Source organism: Sapajus apella, unplaced genomic scaffold, assembly GCF_009761245.1.
Source record: "Sapajus apella isolate SASKATOON/1434 unplaced genomic scaffold, GSC_monkey_1.0 scaffold41, whole genome shotgun sequence".
NCBI lineage: Eukaryota > Metazoa > Chordata > Mammalia > Primates > Cebidae > Sapajus > Sapajus apella.
The window spans coordinates 14528097-14552390 of NW_022436981.1; the positions used below are offsets into that span (position 1 = coordinate 14528097).

The window sequence follows — 24294 nt, forward strand, 5'->3', positions numbered from 1 at the left end:
CTTGAGACGGAGTTTCGCTCTTGTTACCCAGGCTGGAGTGCAATGGCGCGATCTCGGCTCACCGCAACCTCCACCTCCTGGGTTCAGGCAATTCTCCTGCTTCAGCCTCCTGAGTAGCTGGGATTACAGGCACGCGCCACCATGCCCAGCTAATGTTTTGTAGTTTTAGTAGAGACGGGGTTTCACCATGTTGACCAGGATGGTCTCGATCTCTTGACCTCGTGATCCACCCGCCTCGGCCTCCCAAAGTGCTGGGATTACAAGCTTAAGCCACCGCGCCCGGCCGATGTTTAAATTCTTAATCCATCTGAAGTTCGTGTGTGTGTGTGTGTGTGTGTGTGTGTGTGTGTGTGTAATAAGAGATCCATTTCCTTTAATTTTTTTCCAAATGGTTAATCAATTTATCTAAGCTTTATTTGTTGAACAGATCCCATTTCTGCAGTAAGCTGCCATGCCACCTGTATCAGGTCAAAGTTCTTCATCTGCATGCATCTATTTTGGGGCACTCTCTCTCCTTTTTTTTTTTTTTTTTTTAGACAGGGTCTTGCTCTGTCTTCCAATCTGTGATGTGATCATGGCTCACCACAGCCTCAACCTACCAAGCTCAAGCAATCCTTCCATCTCAGTTTCCCAAGTAACCAGGACTACAAGTGTACACCACCATGCCTAGATAATTATTGTATTTTTTTGTAGAAACATGGTTTTGCCACATTGCTTAGGCTGGCCTTGAACTTCTGGGTTCAAGAGATCATCCTGCCTCAGCCTCCCAGAGTGCTGGGAGTACAGACATGAGCCACCAAGCCCAGTCTCCGGTCACTGTCTTCTATTTCTTGGTCATGTTGTCTATCCCTGAACCAGCAGCCTACTGTTTTAATTGCTCTAGATTTTTAATAAGCCTTTTTATTTGTGAAGACAGACCCTGCTTCTTATAATTCTTTAGCATTACTTGGGATATTCTTGGCCTTTTGTTCTTCCATATAAATTTTAGAACCAATTTATTATGTTACCAAAATATCTTTTTAGATTTTTATTGAAATCATATTAGTTCTATGGCTCAATTTTGGGATAATCAATATTTTTTTAAATTAAGGATTCTACAGGAGCCAATCTCGAGATCTCTTCCAAGCTCCAGTGTTTACTAGATATGTGACCTTTAACAAATGACAATATCTCTGAATCTATTCTCTCATTTGTAAAGTGGGCATTTCATGTAAAGGTACAGATAAAGTACCTACACCACCATAAATGCCTGGTGTACACTCAACAAATACTTTTTATCATTTTCACCAATAATGTTGCGATCTAATAAAAACAATATTACTTGTAAATAATGAACCACAATTATAGTTTCACAATAAATTGATAATTGAACAAATGGCAAATTAATTAAGCCCTTCTTATCTTTGAACATGATTCTCTCTACATTAATTTAGATTATCTTTCAGTCAATTTTTTTTTTTTTTGCTTCCCTCGTAAAGATCTTGCACATCTTTTGTTGTGTATTAAAGACATCTGTTCTCAGGATTTAAATGTAAGTACAGAATAATTAGGCTCTAGGGATTGGAAACTGTCAAGAGAAGCTATAAAATTTTACTTTCTGGAGGTTTTTTTTTTTTTTTTTTTTAGTTTTTACTTTCTTTTTTTTTAACCAGGAACACGTGCACTTTATTGAATGCCATTGTAGAAAAGTGTGTGAGGATAAAGGGAGGATACAGGACTCAGCTCCAGAGCAGGCGAGGAATGGAAGGCTGAGTACGTGGGAGACGGGTCACGGGCAGAGCAGGTTCCCTGGCCGAGATGATTCCTCTTGATCTATTGATAGTCTTGCAAAATTAGTATTGGGATGATGATAAGCAGAATGGTCATGATGATGCCCACGATCAGGGCCCAGACGTTCAGGCACTTGGCGGTGGAGGCATAGGCCTGGGCCCCGGTCAGATCGCCAACCACCTTCCTGTCCCTAGACTTCACGGAGTAGGCGAACACTATGAAGTCCAGGCAGCAGGAGTTCATGAAAAGGGTGTTGAACAGGGACCAGATGATATGGTCAGGCACGGAGGTCTCGCTGCGGATGTGGATCATGGTGGATGTCGGGGGAGCAGGGTTGTGGGGCGCCCCCAGCACATTCACATCATGCTCAATAGCAGGAGGTGCCTGTGAGAACAAGAAATTCGTGGGTCTGATGAAGTCCCAACAACATGCAATGGTTAACCTGGGATAAACCATTAAAGATGCTATGAGGCTTCTTTTGTTGTGCCTGCCTTCTATTTTAGAGAGACCCATATTCAGGAAATGCCTTTCTGCCTGGTGAAAGCTCCAGTGAGGATGAGGAGCCTTTAGCAGAATTGTCAAAGGAAGAATTGTGCGCCAAAATAAAAAGCCTGAAAGAAAAACTAACAAACACTCGGAAAGAAAACAGCCGACTTCGACAGTCTTTGGTCATGCTTCAAGGTAAACTTTGAGAAACTTGACATTTTAGATAAAAGGGCAAGTATGTGACCAGTGGAAAGTATTGCAAATTAGCTGTCAAGAATGAAAAAGAAAATGCATACCTCAGAGAGCTCAAAACTCACAGTTTTAGAAAAGAAAAAAAAAAAATCACATGATTATATAATTGAAATACAGAAGCACTCTATCGGAGCATCCAGTTTATTACTCAAAAAATTTTAGATTCTCTTACAAAATATTTAATGTTGTACTCATTTAATAGTGTTTAAGATATATTTATTGAGTATTTAATATACACCACTCATACTGCTAAGCCCTAGAGAGAAAAGATTATTAAGAGCAAATACATCAAGGTGCTCACGATGTACTTAACGTCACCTCTCTCTGCTAGGGAAATCTCTAGAAAATGGAGCTTGTTGTGATTTTTCATGAAATTACTGGAATTAGAGTTCATTTAGTACATTTTAGTTTTTTACTGTTGGGAAGAGTGACTTGGGAAAATAATAGCATTCCGCTGGAAACATATAAAGAAGAAAGATCATGAAATACTCCAGTGGCTGGGAAAAAAAAAAACAAAACGAAAAAAGGAGAAATGTCAGCATAAGCAAATTAAAAACCACTTGGCTTAATGCCTTTTTGTAGGATCCTATGTTATGTTCAAGTGTTTATTTTTCAAAAATTATGCTTTCCATTTTTAATTAAGCATTATGCATTATTTTATACAGCTGAATATTTTATAATTAAGCTACTTTGTTGGCAGCACTCAGTTGTAAAATAGTAAATACACAGAAAATAAGTCCTTCCAGTTGCTGTGTACAGAATGATCACAAGTGGTACAAGAAAGTGAGGCAGAACCAACAGAAAGGCCATGCAATAGTCCAGTCTTGTGTGGTAGCAGCCTACCTTAAGAATGATGGCTTATGAAAATAAAGAGAATGGTTTGCAATGTATTTGGAGACAGAACAATAGTAAGAGACAGATAGAACATGGTGATGAATGAGGTTGAGAGTAATGATTCACATCTTTTCCTAAGAATATTTATCGAATTAAAGGCTTCATTCTTTTAAGTAGAAATAGCCACGTGTAAATAGAAAGATGTTTATTCAATTAACAAGCCATTACCTCTTTATTTCTTCACCTCATTTTTTTTTAATTTGTTTAGTTGTTTTATAGAGACAGGGTCTCGCTCTGTTGCCCAGGATGGAGTGCAGTGGTAAGATCACAGCTTACTGCAACCTCAAACTCCTAGGCATAAGCAATCCTCCTGCCTCAGACTCCTGAGTAGCTAGGACTATAAGGGTGCACCATCACACCTGACCAGTTTTTAAAATTTTTGTGGAGATGGGGGTCTCACTGTGTTACGCAGGCTGATTTCAAACTCCTGGCCTCAAGCCATCTTCCTGCTTCAGCCTCCCAAAATGCTGGGATTACAGGTGTGAGCCACCGTACCTGCCCTATTTTTTTCATTTTAAATATTCTATTTTTAAAACTGATGTTTTCTTTTAATGAGTTTTTTGTGATTTCCAAAGAATAGTTAATTCTTATTTTTATATCACCTCTTCCAGAACTTAGCATAGGTTGAAAAGCTAGTTTATAAAGTTAGCATGAATTTCTGGTTAAAAGCATTAATCTCGGAGCTATAGAACTTGGTGTGAATCTCAACTTTGTTTTAAAACTCTGGCATATTACTTCACTGTGCCCTTATCCCCCACTGCAATTTCCTCATCCAAAAAGCAGAGGAAATGGCTGGGCACAGTGGCTCATGCTTATAATCCCAGCACTTTGGGAGGCTGAGGTGGGCGGATCAAGAGGTCAGGAGTTCGAGACCAGTCTGACAAACAAGGTGAAACCCCATCTCTAATACAAAAATTAGCCAGGTGTGGTGGTGTGCACCTGTAATCCCAGCTACTCAGGAGGCTGAGGCAGGAGAATCACTTGAACCCGGGAGGTAGAGGTTGCAGTGAGCTGAAATTACACCACTGCACTCCAGCCTGGGCAACAGAGTGAGACTCTGTCTCAAAAAAGAATAAAAAAAAAAAAAAGCAGAGGAAGGCATATATGATTTCCTTGTTACTATGGGAACTGAATGACCTAATTAGTAGAAATGCTTTACCCAGTACCTGGCACAAGAGAGGAACTTAGTAATGGTAGTTATTATTATTATATATATATTTTTTGACACCTGACACATAACCCATCCCCCAAAAAACTGTAGGCTAATTTTCATTATAAATATAGTTGAGAAATTTTTTTTTTTTTTTTTTTTTTTTAGAGAGGGAGTTTCACTCTTGTTACCCAGGCTGGAGTGCAATGGCACGATCTCGGCTCACCGCCACCTCCACCTCCTGGGTTCAGGCAATTCTCCTGCCTCAACCTCCTGAGTAGCTGGGATTACAGGCACGCGCCACCATGCCCAGCTAATGTTTTTGTATTTTTAGTAGAGACGGGGTTTCACAATGTTGACCAGGATGGTCTCGATCTCTTGACCTCGTGATCCACCCACCTTGGCCTCCCAAAGTGCTGGGATTACAGGCTTGAGCCACCGCGCCCGGCCTGAGAAATTTTTAAATAAAGTGTGCCAATCAGTTTCAATAGCATATGAAAATTGTCACTATGACCAGTTTCTGCTCTTTCCCACACTCCCAAATTGCCATTTCATTTTCTTCTCTTTCTACCAATTTCCAGTCTTCTTAACTCTCAGTTGATGGCTTTATTTCTTACTTCTCTGAGCAGTGGGAGGATATGAAGCCACTGCCATCTCCCTGAACCTGTGCTTCTGTACCCTATTTACTTCCTATTATTGGTGAATAACCTATCCTTGTGAGTCTCAGTCTCCTTCAGTGCACCAGATCGCCTTCAGTGCAGACACATCTACCCCATCTCCTGCAAGATCAAATTTTCCTTCTCTAATGAATCATTCCCATTAGTATCAAACATACTATTATTTCTCCCACTTAAAAAACAAAAAACTGCTCTTTCAGACCATTTGCTTTTCTGCCTTCTTCTATTTTTCTCCTTCCTTTTATGGAAAAACACCTTAAAAGTCTTGATTATACATACTCTATTCAGCTTCCTCCTTGTTATTCTCTCTGGATCCCACTTCAATTAGATCCTTTTAATTTTATTGTAATTTTTCTTCCCATGACAATCATTCATCTCCATGTATTAGCTTGTTAGGGCTGCAGTGACAAAGTACCACAAACTAGGTGGCTTAAATACAGAAATTTATTCTCTCACAGGTCTGGAGGTTGGAGTTACAAAATCAAGGCATCGGCAGGGCCATGCTTCCCCTGTAGGTACTAGGAAGAATCTGTTGAGGTTTCTGTCCTAACTTCTCATTGTTCCTTGGATAAGTCAGCATAACCCCAGTCTTCACAGGGTGTTCTCCTTGTGTCCTTCTCTCTGTGTGTCTAAACTTCTACCTTTTTATAAGAACACCAGTCATATTATATTAGGGTCCACCCTAATAACCTCATTTCAACTTGATTACATCTGTAAAAACCCTGTGTTTAAATAAGGTCACATTATGAGGTAACAGGAATTAATCTTCCAACACATCTTTTTATGGGGACACAGTTCAATTATGATATTCTGCATTGTTAACCTCAATAGTCATTTCTCAATTATCATCTTAAACATCCTGTTACCAGCATTTTGACACATTTGGACAACTCTCCATCCTTGAAAAAGGTTCTTTACTCATTTTTTTTTTTTTTTGAGATGGAGACGGGGTTTCACCAGATTGATCCGGCTGATCTTGAACTCCTGACCTTGTGATCTGCCCAGCTTGACCTCCCAAAGTGTTGAGATTGCAGGCGTGAGCCACTGCATCCAGCCACATCCCTACTTCTATTCTTGTTCCTATGCAGTCTGTTCTCAAAACCTCAGTGAGAATGATTCTGTTAAATGTAAATCAGTTCACGTCCTCCTGTGCTTAAAATTCTCCAGTGGATTCGTACCTCACTTAGGATAAAAGCTAAAGTTCTTTTATGATCTTCGCTTCCTTACATGATCTGGCCACCTCCCCTCCATTTACTTCTCTGACCTTGTTTTCTTCTCCTCATCCTCTCCTTCTCTGTGATTCAGGCACACTGGACCACTTGCTTTCTCTCCAAAGACATCAGACATGATCTCGTCTTCAGTGTCTGTGCTTTCCATCCCTTCTGCCTAGAATGTTCTTCCTCCAGGTATCCATATGCCTTGAACTTCCACTTCTTTCAGATTTTCACTGCGAATTCGTCTTTTATCTGATCTTTCTCCCGTCTAAAATGTTAGCCTCTCATCTCCCGGCTTTTATTCTTCTCCTGTGTTTTGTTTCCTTTTTGGCACTTGGAACTCTATGTAATCTACTGTGCATTTAATATTGTGCACCTCCCCATCTCTACACCACATAAAGACACACTAGAATTTAACCCTAGAAATGAAGTAGTAAAGTTGGCAATTGACTCGACTTCAGGCAACAGAAAAAGTCAGGAACTGCCTACTGCCACCGCAGTGTTTGTTCATGCATTTATTCATTTAGTAAATATTTATAAAGCCCCTACCATGTGAAAGGCACTATTCTAAGTACCTAGGAAAATCAATGGACAAAACAGGCAAAGAGTCCTGCTTTCAAGGAGAGAGAGAGAGAGAGAGAGAGAGAGTGTGTGTGTGTAAAGGGGATGGTTAAAAATGATAAAAAATGATAATCAAGGAAATTGTATAATATGTTGGATGGTAAAAGGTGCTACGGAAAAAATAGAGGCTGCAAAAAAGGATTACATTTTAACGGAGAGGGAGTGGTTTACAATTTTAATGGCATGGTCATAGCAGGCCTCCTTGTAAAGCTGCAGTTGGGAACTAGGAAGATACCAGAAAGTTGAAATTTCTTGTATAATACTATTAAGAAAGGGGTCTAAGGGAAGACAACATGCTGGTTATTTACTTTGTTTGCAATAATGTTTCTAACTCTTTAAAAATCAGGGCTGTTTCTGTGTTTATAAAGCCTGCTAACCTAGAAACATGGCAGCAGGAATATGCTATTCTAGACATTCAGGATGGCAAACATTTGTGTATGCTATGTGTGTGTGTGTGTGTGTTAAGCATTTAATACATACCTTGTGCACCACAGCTGCCCAACACAATAGGATGTGAAAGAAAATAAGTGATATATCTATTATATAGAAAGGTTGGCCGGGCGCGGTGGCTCACGGCCTGTAATCGCAGCACTTTGGGAGGCCAAGGCTGGTGGATTGCTTGAGGTCAGGAGTTTGAGACCATCCTGGCCAACATGGTAAAACCCCGTCTCTATTAAAAAAAAAAAAAAAAAAAAAAAAAAAGAAAAAAGAAAAAAAGAAAAGTATTACATTATCAATATTTATCATGTGTATACCTAGGAAAAACAAAGCTACTTGACTCTAAAAAGAAATAAGATTTTAGTAAAGAATGAAAAATCAATGTTTTAAGACCCCAAAAATTAACTGAAAAAACAAACATAAGATCAGAAACTGTGAAACTTCTAGAAGAAAATATTGGGAAATAGTTTGTGACATTGGTCTGGGAAAGGATTTTTTTTTTTAATAAGACCTAAAAAGCATAGGCAACAAAAGCAAAAATAGACAAATAGAATTACATCAAACCAGAAAGCTTCTACACAGCAAAGGAAACAATCAACAGAGTGAAGAGACAACCTACGAAATGGAGAGAATGTTTGCAAACTCGGTATTTGACATGAGGTTAATATCCAGAAAATGTAGGTAACTCAAACAAACAAATAGCAAAAACTCAAATAATTCTTTTTTTAAAATGGGCAAGAAAATTGCTGGGTGCATCAGCCCACTCCCCTGAGTTCATGGTTCACTCATTAGAGTGAACTGGTAACCAACAGAATGGGAAAAAATTTTTGCAATCTACCTATGTGACAAAGGGCTAATATCCAGAATCTACAAAGAACTAAAACATATTTATAAGAAAAAAACAAACAAACCCATCCAAAAGTGGGCAAAGGATATGAAGAGACACTTTTCAAAAGAAGACATATATGAGGCCAACAAACATATGAAAAAATGCTCATCATCACTGATTATTAGAGAAATGCAAATCAAAACCACATTGAGATGCCACCTCATGCCAGTTAGAATGGCAATCATTAAAAAATCTGGAGACAACAGATGCTAGAGAGGATGTGAAGAAATAGTAACACTTTTACACTGTTGGTGGGAGTGTAAATTATAGTTCAACCATTGTGGAAGACAGTGTGGTGCTTCCTCAAGGATCTAGAAATAGAAATTCCATTTGAGCCAGCAATCCCATTACTGGGTATATACCCAAAGGATTATAAATCATTCTATTATAAAGACACATGCACATGCATGTTCATAATGGCACTGTTTACAATAGTAAAGACCTGGAACAAGGAAATGTGACTGGACAAGGAAAATGTGGCACATATACACCATGGAATACTATGCAGCCATAAGAAAATGATGAGTTTGTGTCCTTTGTAGGGACAGGGATGAATCTGGAAACCATAATTCTCCGTAAACTGTCACAAGAACAGAAAATCAAACACCACATTTTCTCACTCATAGGCGGGTGTTGAACAATGAGAACACATGGACACAGGGAGGGGAGCATCACACAGTGGGGTCTGTTGGGGGGGCAAAGGAGGGACAGTGGGGGGTGGGGAGATCGGGGAGGGATAATGTGGGGAGAAATGCCAGATGTAGGTGATGAGGGGATGGAGGCAGCAAACCACATTGCCATTTGTGTACCTATGCAACAATCCTGCATGATCTGCACATGTACCCCAGAACCTAAAGTAAAAAAAAAAAAAAAAAGCTTCTGCACATCAAAAGAAAATGTCAACAGAGTAAACAGAAAACATGCAGAATGGGAGAAAATACTTGCAAACTACACATTTGACAAAGGTCTAACATCCAGAATCTATAAGGAACTTAAACAATTGAACAAGCAAAAAACAAATAATCCCATTAAAAATGGGCAAAAGACGTGAACAGACACTTCTCAAAAGAAGTCATGCGAGTGGCCAACAAACATATGAAAAAGTGCTCCACATCACTAATTATCAGAGAAATGTAATCAAAAGCATGGTGAGATACCATCTCACACCAGTTAGAATGGCTACTATTAGAAACTTGAAAAACAGCAGATGCTGGAAAGGCTGTGGAGAAAAGGGAATGCTTATACACTTTGGTGGACATGTAAATTAGTTCAGTCACTAAGGAAAGCAATTTGAAGACTTCTCAAAGAACTGAAAACAGAACTACCATTCAATCCAGCAATCCCATCACTGGGTATATATTCAAATGAAAATAAATCATTCTATCAAAAGACACATGCGCTCTCATGTTCATCACAGTGCAATTCACAATAGCAAAGACATGAATCAACCTAGGTGTCCATCAATGGTGAATTGGATGAAAAAAATGTGTTGCATATACACCATGGAATACTATGCAATCATAAAAAAAGAACAAAGCTATGTCCTTTGCAGCAACATGGTTAGAGCTGGAGGCCATTCTCCAAAGTGAATTGACACAGGAACAGAAAAGTAAATACCACAGGTTCTCACTTATAAGTGGGAGTTAACAGTCAGACTTTGTTTCAAAAAAAAAATAAAAGTGGGCAAATGATCTGAATAAATATTTCTCAAAAGAAGACACAGGGCCAGCCGTGGTGGCTCACACCTGTAATCCAAACACTTTGGAGGCCAAGGCGGGCGGATCACCTGAGGTCGGGAGTTCAAGACCAGCCTGACCAACATGAAGAAACCCCGTCTTTATTTAAAAAAAAAAAAAAAGAAGAAGAAGACAACACAGAAGGCTGGGCACCATGGTTCACACCTATAGGCTTAGAACTTTGGGAGACCAAGACAGGTGGATCACCTGAGATCAGGAATTCGAGAACAACCTGGCTAACGTGGCGAAATCCCATCTCTACTACACACACGCAAAAAAAATTAGCATGCCTGTAGTCCCAGCTACTTGGGAGGCTGAGGCAAGAGAATTGCTTGAACCCGGGCAGTGGAGGTTGGCAGTGAGCCAAGATCACGCCACTGCACTCCAGCCTGGGTGACAGAGCAAGATTTCATCTCTATTTAAAAAAAGAAGACACAAAACTGGCCAACAAGTATATTTTAAAATGCTCAACATCACTCATAATTAGGGAAATGCAAATGAAACACACAGTAAGATATCACCTTATCCCAGTTAGAAGGACCATTACTAAAAAGACAGAAAATAGCAAATGCTGGCAAGGGTGTGGAGAAAGGGAAACATACACTTGATGGGATATAAATTAGTACAGCCATTATGGACAACAGTATGTCCATAAATACAGTAACAACAGTATATTTAATATTGTTAAATATTAAAAATAGGGCTGGGCGTGATAATCCAGCCCAAGGAGGCCAAGGCAGGGGGATTGCCTGAGCTCAGGACTTGGAGACTAGCCTGAGCAACAAGGCGAGACCTCATCTCCAGTATAAAGAATAAAAAAATTAGCCGGGCACAGTGGCTTATGCTTATAGTCCCAACTACATGGGAGGCTGAGGCAGGAGGATTACTTGGGTCTGGGAGGTTGACGCTGCAGTGGTCGTGCCAAAGCACCCCAGCCTGGTGACAGAGCAAGACCCTGTCTCAAAATAAAAAAATTAATAATAGAACTACCATATGATCTAGCAACCTAACTGCTGGGAATTTATGCAAGGTAAAGGAAATCATTATGTATAAGAGATATCTGCACCCCTATGTTTGTTGCACCACTTTTCACAATAGTCAAGATGTGGAATCCACGTGTCCATCAGTGGATGAATTAATGGAGAAAATGTGGTATATATATACAGTGGAATACTATTGAGCTATAAGAAAGAATGAAATCCTATCACTTGCAGCAACACGAATGAACCTCAAAGACATAACATTAAGTGAAATAAGCCAACCACAGAAAGATGAATACTGCATGATCTCGCTTATACATGAAATCTAAAAAGGTTGATCCAGAAATAGTAGAATAGTGGTTACCAGAGGCCAGGAGGAGTAAGGGAAAGGGAGATAGGAAGAGGTTGGTCAGCAGGTACAAAATTACAGTTAGGTAGGAGAAATAAGTAGTAAAATCCATAAAACCACAAAGACCAAGAAGACTCAAGACCACACCAGATAAAAGATGCCAATAACATTTTAGAAGCTGAAAAGCAGATGATTGAGTGGTGACTGACTTAACAATCTGAAAAAAATTGAACCTTCAGTATTTGTGATGGAAGTGGGCAGGAGACAGGGAGAGAAGTTAAAAAGAAATAAGCTAAATCACATCGAGAGCAAAAGCTTTCAGGAATCGAACCTGTGAAAGGGATTATGGTAGTACTGGTATTGTGAAAACAGGAAAATTCACTGAAAAACCTACAGGAAGACACTTTCAAGCCAGGCACAATGGCTCAATCTTGTGATCCTGGCACTTTGGGAGGCCAAGGCGGGAGGTTTGCTTGATGGCAGGAGTTTGAGACCAGCCTGGGAAATATAGTGAGACTGTCTATACAGAAAGTAAAAACTGTAGAGAATTGGTCTCTACAGTTCTTGGAAGGCTGACTTGGGAGGATCGCCTGAGCCCAGGAGCTCGAGGCTGCAGTGAGCCATGATCTTACCATTACACTTCAGCCTGGGTGACAGAGTGAGATCATATTTCAAAAAAAAAGACCCTTTCAGACCACAAATTCACAAATACGTTCTTCCAATATAGCCTGAAATTGTCACTCCTTCGTCACAGCAGAAGCCAGAGGTTTTCTCTCAGGAGAGGTTGAATCAAAGCTATGAACTCAGGGACACTGAAAACAGCTGAGGGAAGGGGTGTGATTATTTGAGAAAATTCCCTAACATAGAAAACAGAGATAAAAAGAAAGAAACAAGAAAATAAACTCTGAAGAAACAGAGATAAGGCAGGATGTAGAAGAAAACTCCACCGAAAAAAAATACTGCATTCATGAAAAAAGAATGTGGGAGTTTTAAACAGAAATATTCAGCTGGATGTGGTGGCTCACGTCTGTAATCCCAGCACTTTAGGAGGCCGACGTGGGGGGATCACTTGAGATCAGGAGTTCAAGACCAGCCTGGCCAACATGGTGACACCCCATCTCTACTAAAAACACAAAAATTAGCTGGGTGTGGTGGTGCATGCGTGTAATCCCAGCTACTCAGGAGGCTAAGGCAGGAGAATCACTGATCCCAGGAGGCAGAAGTTGCAATGAGCTGAGATTGTGCCACTGCACTCTAGCCTGGGCGACAATGTGAGATTCTTGTCTCAAAAAAAATAAAAATAAAAATTAAAATTAATACTCTAAATTTCTAGAACTGAAGGACACAAATTTCCAGATTGATAACATTAAAATGCAGATAAATTTATTTGCTAAGTGTTTAAAACATTTAAATAAATTTTATTGCATATATATATAAGGTATACTATACAATATGTTTTGAAATACATGTGGATAATGGAATGGTTACTATAGTCAAACAAATTAACGTACCCATCATCTCACATAGTTACCCCTTTTTTTCTTTCTATTTTTTGAGGCAAGAGCTTAGCGTGAAAGCAATCAGTAGAGACAGGAAAACAATGTAAATACCTTACTTTCAGATAAACATTGCTTTTTTTTACCACAGTAAATGAAACTTTTTATTATAAATAGTGATTAGAAATTATAAATATTAGGAATTATTAGGTATAGTGAATCAGCCTTTGTGTCTAAATATATCAAATATACTGTCAAAAGTTTCTTTTTTAAAAAAAGACACTACCAAAAGCCCAGGATAATGAATGAAAAATGACTTGTCTAAGGCATAAGATTGTGAAATTTCAGAGCCCCAGAAGCACAGGGAAGATCCAATAGCTTTTAGAACAAGCACGCCACATGATAAGGATTAGAATCAGAATGGCATGAGACTTTTCACCAGCAATGCTCAAAGCTCTAAGATAATTAGCAATGCCTTCAAAATTCTGGAGGGACATGATCTAAACCTAGAATTCTATAGCCAGTCAAATTATCAACCAAGTGTAATGGTAGAATAATAATATTTCACCCTTACAAAGTTTCAAAAATGTTCTTCCCATGCTTTCTTTTTCAAAAGCCAATGGAGGATGTGCTCCTCCAAAATGAGAGAGTAAATCTTTAAAGAGAAAGACATGGTACCCAGAAAACAGGTGATCCATTTCAGCAGAGAGACAAGGGGGATCCACGGAACAATAGTGAAGGGAAGCCCCAGAATGACAATATATGGTGCCTGGTGCCAGGAGAGAGATCTTTAAGAAAAATATGAAACTGATAGATGACATGCTATATCCAAACATACCAAATATAGATTTTATACCTCTGGCAGGAAGTTTAGAGATACATTACTGAAAGAATGTTTTTTAAAAAAGTATTAAAATTTTAAAAATGATATAAGTATTAACTCCAAGAAAAATATCATGTTTTAAAGGAAAGAAATTGTGAATAATATTTACATCCCTATAATAACATAAGCACAGTATTTCTTGAACTAGCAATTCTGTTATAATATAGAAGGATGGTGGAAAAGGAGAAAAGTGTGTATATGTTTACATGTGTGCTCTGTGTGTGTGTTTCTGAGTGGTTGGAGAAGAAGCTGAAAGAGAGCTACATTGTCAGATTATGTAGTTGAAAGTCAATAATTACCTGAATCTGAAAAGGATTAAGAAATGGTTGTATATTGCACATTATTAAGACAATAAGATAAATAGGAAGAAACAGGTAAATGAATTAGAAGTGGAGGCCTCTAGGATAGGTAATCAGGGTGGTGAGAAATAGGACAAAGGGCTGATGTTTTTCATTAAAAGCCTTATTTTTTTCATAAAATAATAAATCCCTGGCACGTAATAGGTGTCCAATATTTAGTAGCTACCAATTTTTAAATCAGTAATTTCTTTATGTATAAGAAATTGCCAACCGGGTGCAGTGACTCACGCCTGTAATCCCAGCACTTTGGGAGGCCAAGGCGGGTGGATCACGAGGTCAAGCATCCTGGTCAACATGGTGAAACCCCGTCTCTACTAAAAATACAAAAATTAGCTGGGCATGGTGGCACATGCCTGTAGTCCCAGCTACTTAGGAGGCTGAGGCAGGAGAATTGCTTGAACCCAGGAGGCAGAGGTTGCAGTGAGCCAAGTCCATGCCATTGCCTGAGTAACAAGAGTGAAACTCTGTCTCAAGGAAAAAAAAAAAAAAAAAAAGAAGTTGCCAATTATATTCCTGAAAGAAAAAAAATTCACATTAATTACAATTATAAAATATCTACTAACTCCACTAACAAAAAATACGTTCTTTCTGTAAATAAAAATATAAAACTCAACTGAGAAATTTACAAACCTAAATAAATAGAAAGACTTATGGTCTGGGCACAATGGCTCACCCCTGTAATCCCAGCACTTTGGGAGTCTGAGGCAGGCAGATCGATCACCTGAGATTAAGAGTTCAAGACCAGCCTGGCCAACATGGTGAAACTCCATCTCTACTAAAAATGCAAAAAAAAAAAAAATTAGTCAGGCATGGTGGCAGGCACTTGTAATCCCAGCTGCTTGGGCAGTTGAGGCAGGAGAATCACTTGAACCCGGGAGATGGAGTTTGCAGTGAGTTGAGATCATACCACTGCCCTCCAACCTGGGTGAAAGAGCAAGACTCGGTCTAAAAAAAGAACAACAACAACAAAAAAACAAAGACCTGTTACACTTACAAATGGGAAGAGAAGATGCCAATTCATCCTCACAATAACCAATAATTTGAATGTAATCCTAATCGAAATACCAATGGTCCTTTTGTTTTTGCTTTTTTAAATAAGTTGACACAAATATCCTAAAATTGACCTGAAGGAATAAACGGGCAAGGTAATTAAGAACATTTTTAAAAAGAAGAATATGAGTGCCAAACCTGTCAATATTCAATCATATCAAGTTCCAATAATTAAAAGTGCCTGGCTAATGCAAGCATCAGCAGATCAATGGAACAGAATGCATATCCTCCAAACAGAACCTAATATATGGTTAAGAAGCTATCCTAGAAGCAGTATGGCATGGGGCAAAGACGTAAAGATTTGAGGAAAGATGTAAAGATTTGGGGAAACAAAGCACTTGAGTTCAAGTCCTGCTCTACCACTTAGTATCTGTGTAACCTTGTGCAAATTGTTTAACCACTCTGTGCCTCAATTTTTTCTTCTCTAAAATGGAAATAATAAACGTACTCACCTGAGGGACAGGTAAAGCATTCAGAACAGAGCCTGGTACATAGCAAGTATTTGCTGTTACAATGTTTGCTATCACAAGTCCCAGCTTCATGGGTGTGTGACATGCAGTTAACACAAAGTCCTGCTCTTAGAAGGGCCCATATACTGGTTAAAAACTCTGCTGTCACCGTCTTAAAATTATTTAGATGTTTTGAACAATGAGCCCTGAATTTTTAATTTGTATTGGGCCCTGCAAACTATGTAATCATGTAGTGAGTCCTGCAAGTCAATCAGGAAAAGGAAAAATTACTCAACAACGTGTTGGGAAAATTGATATTCCAAGCTACGTTCTCATTTCACACCATGTGGCTCACTAAGAACACGACTATACAGTTTAAATTAAAACTCCATGTTCTAATTTTGAATGGGAAGGAATGGTTTGAACACATAATAAATTTTGTCTTTAAAAAGCTGTAGTTACTACCCAAAGCAATCTACAGAATCAGTGCAATTCCTATCAAAATACCAATGACATTCTTCACAGAAACAGAAAAAAACATTTTTTATAGTTTGTATGGAATCACTGAAGAGCCTGAATAGCAAAAGCATTCCTGAGCAAAAAGAACAAAGCTGGAGGTATCACTGTGTCAACCTCAAAATATGCCACAAAGCTGGAGTAGCCAAAGCTGCATGGTATTGGCATAAAAACAGACACATGGACCAATGAGACAGAATAGAGAACTCAGAAATTAATCCACATACCAATAGTCAATTGATTTTTGACAAAGACAGTAAGAACATTGGCTGGGGAAATAATAGTCTCTTTAAAAAATGGTGCTAGAGCCAGGTAGAGTGGCTCACACCTGTAATCCTAACACTTTGGGAGGCCGAGATGGGAAGATCACCTGACCCTCTGAGCAACACAGGGAGACCCATCTCTACAAAAACTGTTAAAATGAGCCTGGTGTGGTGGCACACACCTGTGGTCTCAGCTACTCAGGAGGCTAGGTGGGAGGATTGCTTGAGTCCCAGAGGTTGAGGCTGCAGTGAGCCATGATCACAGCACTGCACTCCAGCCTGGGAGATGGAGTGAGACCACGTCTCAAATTAAAAAAAAAAAAAAAATGGTGCTGGGAAAACTGGATAATTATTTGCAGAATGAAACTAGATCCCACCTCTCATCCTATGCAAAAATCAATTCAAAATGTATCAAAGACCTAAATATAAGACCCCAAACAATAAAACGACTGTAAGAAAACATTGGGGAGACACTCCAGGACATTGGTCTGGGAAAAGATTTTGTGAATAGGACCTCGAAAGCACAGGCAACAAAAGCAAAAATAAACAATTAATCTGGTTTAAAAATGGCCAAGACTGGAGGATCTCTTGAGACCAGGAGTAAGAGACCAGCATGGGCAACATAGCAAGACCTCATCTCTAAAAAAAAAAAAAAAAAAAAAATTTTTTTTTAATTAGCTGGATATAGTGTCTCATGCCTGTAATCCCAGCTACTGAGGAGGCTGAGGTGGGAAGATAGCTTGGGTCCAGGAGTTTGCTGAACTCACAGTGAGCTGTGATCATGCCACTTTGTTCCCAGAACCAAGCCAGGTCTGGCTGCATTTTCTCAAGGCCCAATAGCAAGAAGCAGACAAACTAGGAAAGAAGGGAATTTATTGCTATAACCAGATACAGGGAGAAGGCTGGAGATAATTCCACCAGGCCAACTCAAAAGTGTTACAATTTTCTTAGTGCTTCTGTAGGTTGGGGTTACGTACCTATGTGCAATATAGCATTCGCCTAAGTCTACTGGTAACTAATTTTGTTTTAAGTGGAAGGTCAGAGACAAAAATGCTTGCTAAGTCTGATTAAAAGGATCCCAGTACCTTCGAGGCCTGTCTACTGTGGTACTGGAGGGATTATTTCTATCTTACCTCCTTTACATCTTGGTACAGAGAGCTGCCTTAGATTCTCCAATGAATCTATTCAAAAAGCTGCCTCTGTTACCTTGACTCATATCAGACATAGGTCCTGGCACTAGGAATCAAAGACTGTCTCTATTATTTTGGCTTGCTCCAGGTTAGGGAGAAGCCCATACAAGGCTCCTACTGATCATATGTTTCATTTCTAGCTTTGATGTCTGGGCATTGATTTCCCTAGGTTTAACTATTTGCTCAGTGTCAAGGCAGTGCTATGGAAATCTGTCTGTGTCACTGGAGTGCTATGCAGGCCTGTCTGGGTGACTGTCACGTAGGCTTGTCTGTGCGATTGTCAGAGAGAATTGGCCTGCCACAACTTCACTTCAGCCTAGGCGACAGATCGAGACACTGTCTCTTAAAAAAGAAAAAAATGGGCAAACGATCGGAACAGATATTTCTCAATATCCGTGGCTGCTAAGATCACAAAGACATACCAGTGAAATAAGACATATATGAAAAAATGCTCAACGTGACTAATCACCAGTGAAATGCATATCAAAACCAAAGTGAGGGCCGGGTGCGGTGGCTCAAGCCTGTAAACCCAGCACTTTGGGAGGCCGAGGTGGGTGGATCACGAGGTCAAGAGATCGAGACCATCCTGGTCAACATGGTGAAACCCCGTCTCTACTAAAAATACAAAAAAAAATTAGCTGGGCATGGTGGTGCGTGCCTGTAATCCCAGCTACTCTGGAGGCTGAGGCAGGAGAATTGCCTGAACCCAGGAGGCGGAGGTTGTGGTGAGCCGAGATCGTGTCATTGCACTCCAGCCTGGGTAACATGAGTGAAACTCCGTCTCAAAAAAAAAAAAAAAAAGACAAAAAAATAACAAATTCTGGTGAGGATGGGGAGAAAAGCAAACTCTTAAACACTGTGGGTGGGAATGTAAACCAGTTCAGCCACTATGGAGACAGCACTGTTCACAATAGACAACACTGTGAATCAACTTAAGTGTCTAACAACAGATGAATAAAGAAAATGTGGTATATATACACAATGCAATATTATTCATCCATAAAACAGAATGAAATCCTGTGATTTTTGGCAACATGGATGATCATTATGTTAAGTGAAATAAACTAGAAATAGAAAGTTAAACACTGCATGTTCTCATTTGTATAAGCTAAAAAAAAAGGTTAATCTCGTAAAAGGTAGAACAGAGGATACAAGAGGCTGGAAAGGGTAACAGTATGGGGAAGGGAGGAATAGGGAGAGATGTATTAAAGGATACAAAATTGCAGCTAGATAGAAAGAATAAGTTCTAATGTTCAATACCCCTGTGAGATTGCTGTAGTTAACAATAGTATACATTTTCAAGTAGCAAGAAAGAGGATTTTGAATGTTCCCAAAATGAAGAAATGATAAATGTTTGTGGTAATAGATATGCTATTTGCCCTGATCTGATCACTGTGTATTACATGTATCGAAACATTATTATTTGCCCTATGAATATATATAATTATTTGCTAATTTTTAAAAATTAAAATATTAAATAAAATCAAATTTTAAAAAAAGTCTTTCCTAATATTGTCCCTGAGTAGGTCTAGCAACAACTTCATAGCCAAGAGCACTCCTAGCAATTAGACTCGGCCTTGTAATATTGTTTCCCATTAAAGGGAACTATGGCTCCTTGGATAAATGCCTGACTTCATGTCTTGCATAGGAAATGTACAAAATGAGACTTGTCAAGAAGCTTGAGCAGGAAATATACAGGAACATCTTGTCATATCAGAAAGCAACGAAGTTAGACTATGCAGACTTATCAACTAGAAGAGCTTCCACAACCTATTGTGGCACAATCACAATAAATAAAAACATATTGTATTAATATATGTTTAAATGCATGAGTTCATAGTCATATTCAAAAAAGAAGAAAACGTGGCCAGATGCAGTGGCTCATGCCTGTAATCTCAGCACCTTGGGAGGCCAAGGCGGGTGGATCACGAGGTCAGAAGTTGGAGACCAGCTTGGCCAAGATGGTGAAACCCCATCTCTACTAAAAAATACAAAAATTGACCGAGTGCGGTGGTGGGCGCCTGTAATCCCAGCTACTCGGGAGGCTGAGGCAGGAGAATTGCTTGAACCAGTAAGTCGAGATCGTGCCACTGAGCTGAGCCTGGGCAGCAGAGCAAGACTCTGTCTCAAAAAAAAAAAAGAAGAAGAAAGAAAACGTAATGGTCATCTGAAAACAACCAAGTTATAATTTTGAAAATTGGCAGATACAAACCAAAATCAAGCATATCTTGCCATTACTATGTGAAATGAACTTCCGGATAACCAAATAGTTGATGAGAGGAAGCTTCCTCTTGTAGAACTCCAACTAGTAAATGAAGAAGAAAAGAATTAGAATATCACTATTTTACAGCCCGCTGTGACATAATGAATCTATACAATGATCATCCGTAGCTGCTAAGATCACAAAAAAGCTAACCAGGCACTAAATGCCACCAGATGGAAGTTAAAACACTATCTGAATCCGATCTAGCCTTCAGATCTAACACCAAGCTACATCAAATACAGCCAACAGGGAATTATGTTAAATACCACCTAAGGGTGCAATCACAGCAAAATCTAACTATAGGAAATTCTCCAGAACAAATGACCCAGTTCCTACTGTTAATAAATTGCAAGAGAAAAAGCCAGGAAGGGAGAGGAAACCTATAGTTCATATGAGGGAGACAGCAACTGATTGTAATGTATAGTCCTTGCTGAATCTCGATTCAAACAAGCTGTTAAAAAATAAGACCACCAGAGAAATGTGAACATTGACTAGGATTTTTTTTTTTAATGATATTAAAGACTGTTGTTAACTATTTTTGGCTGCAGTAGTGGTGTTAACAGTTATATTTTAAAATATACCTTTTAGAGATGCCTATAGAAATATTTACAGATAAAAATGAGATGATGCCTATGCTTTGCATCAAATAATTTGGGGAAGAAAGGGGATCAGAGTATAAGTGGAATGAGACTTGCCATGAATTGAAATGGGATAGTTTGCTATTTTTATTCTGTTTAAAATTTTCCATTCAAAGTTTAAAAAATATATACAGCAAAACAGCTTACTTGTGAAAAGATATTTAAAATATACAAAATTATTGGTGAATATTTAACTGATCTGAATGATGAATGACATTCTAAGTATAAAATGAATGGATAATATACTCAGAAAAGCCTGCTACTTTCAACTAAAATGAAAATTTAAATTGTGTGTTTAATATGTCATAAAATTAAAAGATAAAAAATTTGAGAAAATTATTTGCAACTCAAGAAAAATGAAAGGTTAAAATACTTAATATAGGCCCAGCGCGGTGGCCCACGCCTGTAATTCCAGAACTTTGGGAGGCTGAGGCGGGGGGATTACAACGTCAAGAGATAGAGACCATCCTGGCCAAAATGGTGAAACCCCGTCTCTACTAAAAATACAAAATTAGCTGGGTGTGGTGGTACACTTCTGTAGTCCCAGCTATTGGGGAGGCTGAGGCAGGAAAATCACTTGAACCCAGGAGGCAGAGGTTGCAGTGATCCAAGATCATGCCACTGCACCCCAGCCTGGTGACAGAGTGAGACTATGTTTCAAAAAAAAAAAGCTTAATATATAAGGGGGTTAATAATAAAGCTGATACATTCTGCTTATAATGTGCTAGGCACTCTTGTAACCACTTTACAAAAACCATTTTGTTCTTATAAAATAGGAAAAGTACCAATATCCCATGCTCCAATAAATAATTGATAGAAGAAATTCAAGTAATCAATAAACAAATTATATTTAACTTCACAATAATTAAATAATTATAATTTAAAATGTGCTAAGATTTTAACCTATCAAACAAATGAAGATTGTTGTTACTGATTAACACCTATTATTGGTAGGGTAGTGAAATGGTCAATTTCTTATATGCTGGTGGGAGTGTAAGTTGGAAAATTTTTTCTAGAGAGCAATTCAGCAATATAAATTGCATCTTGAAAGCATTTATACCCCTTAATGCTATTATTATGCTCTTAGGAATTTATAGCATTGACATGAGCAAAGGTGCATATGAAGATGTAGATGCAAGAAGGTTCATCAAAGTTTTGTTTGTAATAAAGAAAAATTGGGCCTAGCAAACTGGCTCCCCACTATAATCCTAGTGCTTTGGAAGGATCACTTGAGCCCAGTAGTTCAAGACCAACCTGGGCAACCCTATTTCTACAAAAAATAAAAATATTAGCCAGGCACAGTGGCACACACCTGTAGTCCCAGCTACTCAGGAGACTGCGGTGGGAGGATTGTTTGAGCCTGGGAAGTCAAGGCTGCGGTAAGCTGTGATCACACAACGCTACTCCAGCCTGGGTGACAGCAGGGCCCTGTCTCAAAAAAAGAAAGAAAAGAAAAAGAAAAATTGGAAGCAACCTAATTTCCAAGTTTAGAAAGGAGCATTTAAAGAAGTTACAGGACCTGGCATGGTGGCTCACCCCAGTAATCCCAGCACTTTGGGCGGCCAAGGCGGGCTGATCATTTGAGGTCAGAAGTTCAAGACCAGCCTGGCCAATATGGTAAAACCTCATCTCTACCAAAAATACAAAAGTTAGCCAGGTGTGATGGTGCACACCTGTAGTTCCAGCTACTCAGGAGGCTGAGGCCAGAGGATCGCTTGAACCTGGGAGGCAGAGATTGCAGTGAGCCGAGATCACACCACTGCACTCCAGCTGGGGTCACAGAGTGAGACTCCATCTTAAAATATGTAAATAAATAAATAAGTTACAGAACATGAGTATCTTAGATATTAGGGAAATAACCCATCAACAGGGTGAATGGATACACTAATTATGAAGTAATGGAATGTTAGCAATAAAAATGAATGAATTATGGTATACACAGCATGAATGTCTTAAAATATTATGCAGAGAAAAAAGACAAAAAAAGGAGAATATACTGTTTGAGTTCATTTATATGGAATTCTAGAACAAGTAAAATTTATTTACAGCTAAAGAAGTCAGATTAGTGATTGCCTCTGAGGTTAAGTCCAGGGATTGATTTAGATGGAATGTAAAGGAACATTCTGGGAGGATGGAAATGTTCTATATCTTGATTAGGTGTGTTTTAAATCAGTGCATCCACTTGTCAAACTCGTACCCTTTACCTACGTAATTTCTGTTCACACTTCATGTAAGATTTTGCCTTTGACTATGTGTGAATTATACCTTAAACACTCATATTTTCTAAAAAGATTTAATAAATGTGCAAAATATTTTTACCATTTTAATTGGGAAAAAAGCCATGATACAATTCAATCTATACAGCATGGTTCTAATTATGTAAAAGAAAATACATTAATAAAAGTAGAGAAACACAGGCAGAAATGACAAGAATGATGTATGCCAATGAACATGCCAACATAATTCAAAAAAATAGCAAATATTCTTATAGTCCCACTTCATACCAAATTCCCTTTTCATCTTACATTGTAGATTTGACCTTCTTTCAGTTCCTCATATGAAAACAGCTGCTATTCCTATGCCTCTAATGACCCCCTCATTCTCTTCAGCAATTTAATTCCTGCTCAGCCTTAAGCTCAATCTAATAACATGAGTTCTTAAAAGCAGAAAGAAACAGGAGGGTAGATCAGGAAAAATAGAAGAGGGAGGGAAGACACTCCTATCAGTCAGGAAATTCCAAGGATTTAACAGTTACTTCCTAGGAACTGGGACAAAGGCCAGATCATTCTTTGAGCGGACAAAGTTCTTGCTATACAGCCTGGTTTGTAAATAAGTCTTCCCTTCACCCGTCACCGTAAGCTCCAAAAGGACATGGACCACATCTGGTTTTGCTCCCAGTTTTATCGCTCACACCTAGCATAGTGGTTGGCAAATATTGAGAATCTGCATAACATGGACTTGGGAGGCAGCCAGTCTGAATTTGAATCTTGGCTCTTCTCTTCACTAACTGCGTGACTCTGGGCAAGTTACTTCTTGTTGCCAAATTGACTTCATCTAGAAATTAGAGGTAAAGAAAATGCCTATTTTAGAAAGTTGCAATGAGTATTGGATGAAAGAACATCAGTTAAGGTCTCAGAATAGTGCCTGGCACAGAGAAAAAGAAACCAGATAAACATTTAATATTATTAATGCTCAATAAGTAATTACTGATGGAATAAGTGTCTGGCACATGAAAGGTGCTTAATAAATGTTTTTGAAAGAACGGAAAATAAGATTTTCTTCTTTAGTAGATTTACCTTTAATATAGTACCAGATGTACTGATTTGCACATCGTTAATTATTGTAAAATTATAGCTCAATAATGTGCTTAAGAAAAGCATAAAAAAAGTTTCAGAGTCTTTTCACCTCTCCAGCAGGTTGTGCCCCCAACCATATAGTGAGGAATTGAACTAGACAGGGTTCAAGACCTCTTCCAACTCCAACAACATGTTGTTTGTCCTTAGGAAACAAACTAGATATAGCAACAGAGAAGACCATTTTACATGGAGGCATGAACCCTCTGAATGTGTAAGTTTCCATTTTAAAAAAGGAACAGATAAAATAATCCACTGATTACCAAAATTCATCTTTATTCACAACATAGGTTTGAACTGTGGCAGTGCATTTTTTAATAATTTGATGAAATTTGACTCCCTTGTAAACTATTCACAAAGGTCCTAGAAAATTTATTT

General features: G+C 38.7%; 1 protein-coding gene across 4 annotated transcripts in view; it reads left to right on the top strand.

The window, feature by feature from the left end:
• Positions 1 to 24294, top strand: part of BEND6 (BEN domain containing 6) — a 76565-nt gene that overhangs the window by 36948 nt on the left and 15323 nt on the right. For all 4 annotated transcript variants that reach the window (XM_032299830.1, XM_032299831.1, XM_032299834.1 and 1 more), the window contains one exon: positions 2274 to 2451. In XM_032299830.1, the coding sequence (XP_032155721.1) occupies positions 2274 to 2451 (178 nt within the window). The remainder of the gene's footprint in view (positions 1 to 2273; positions 2452 to 24294) is intronic.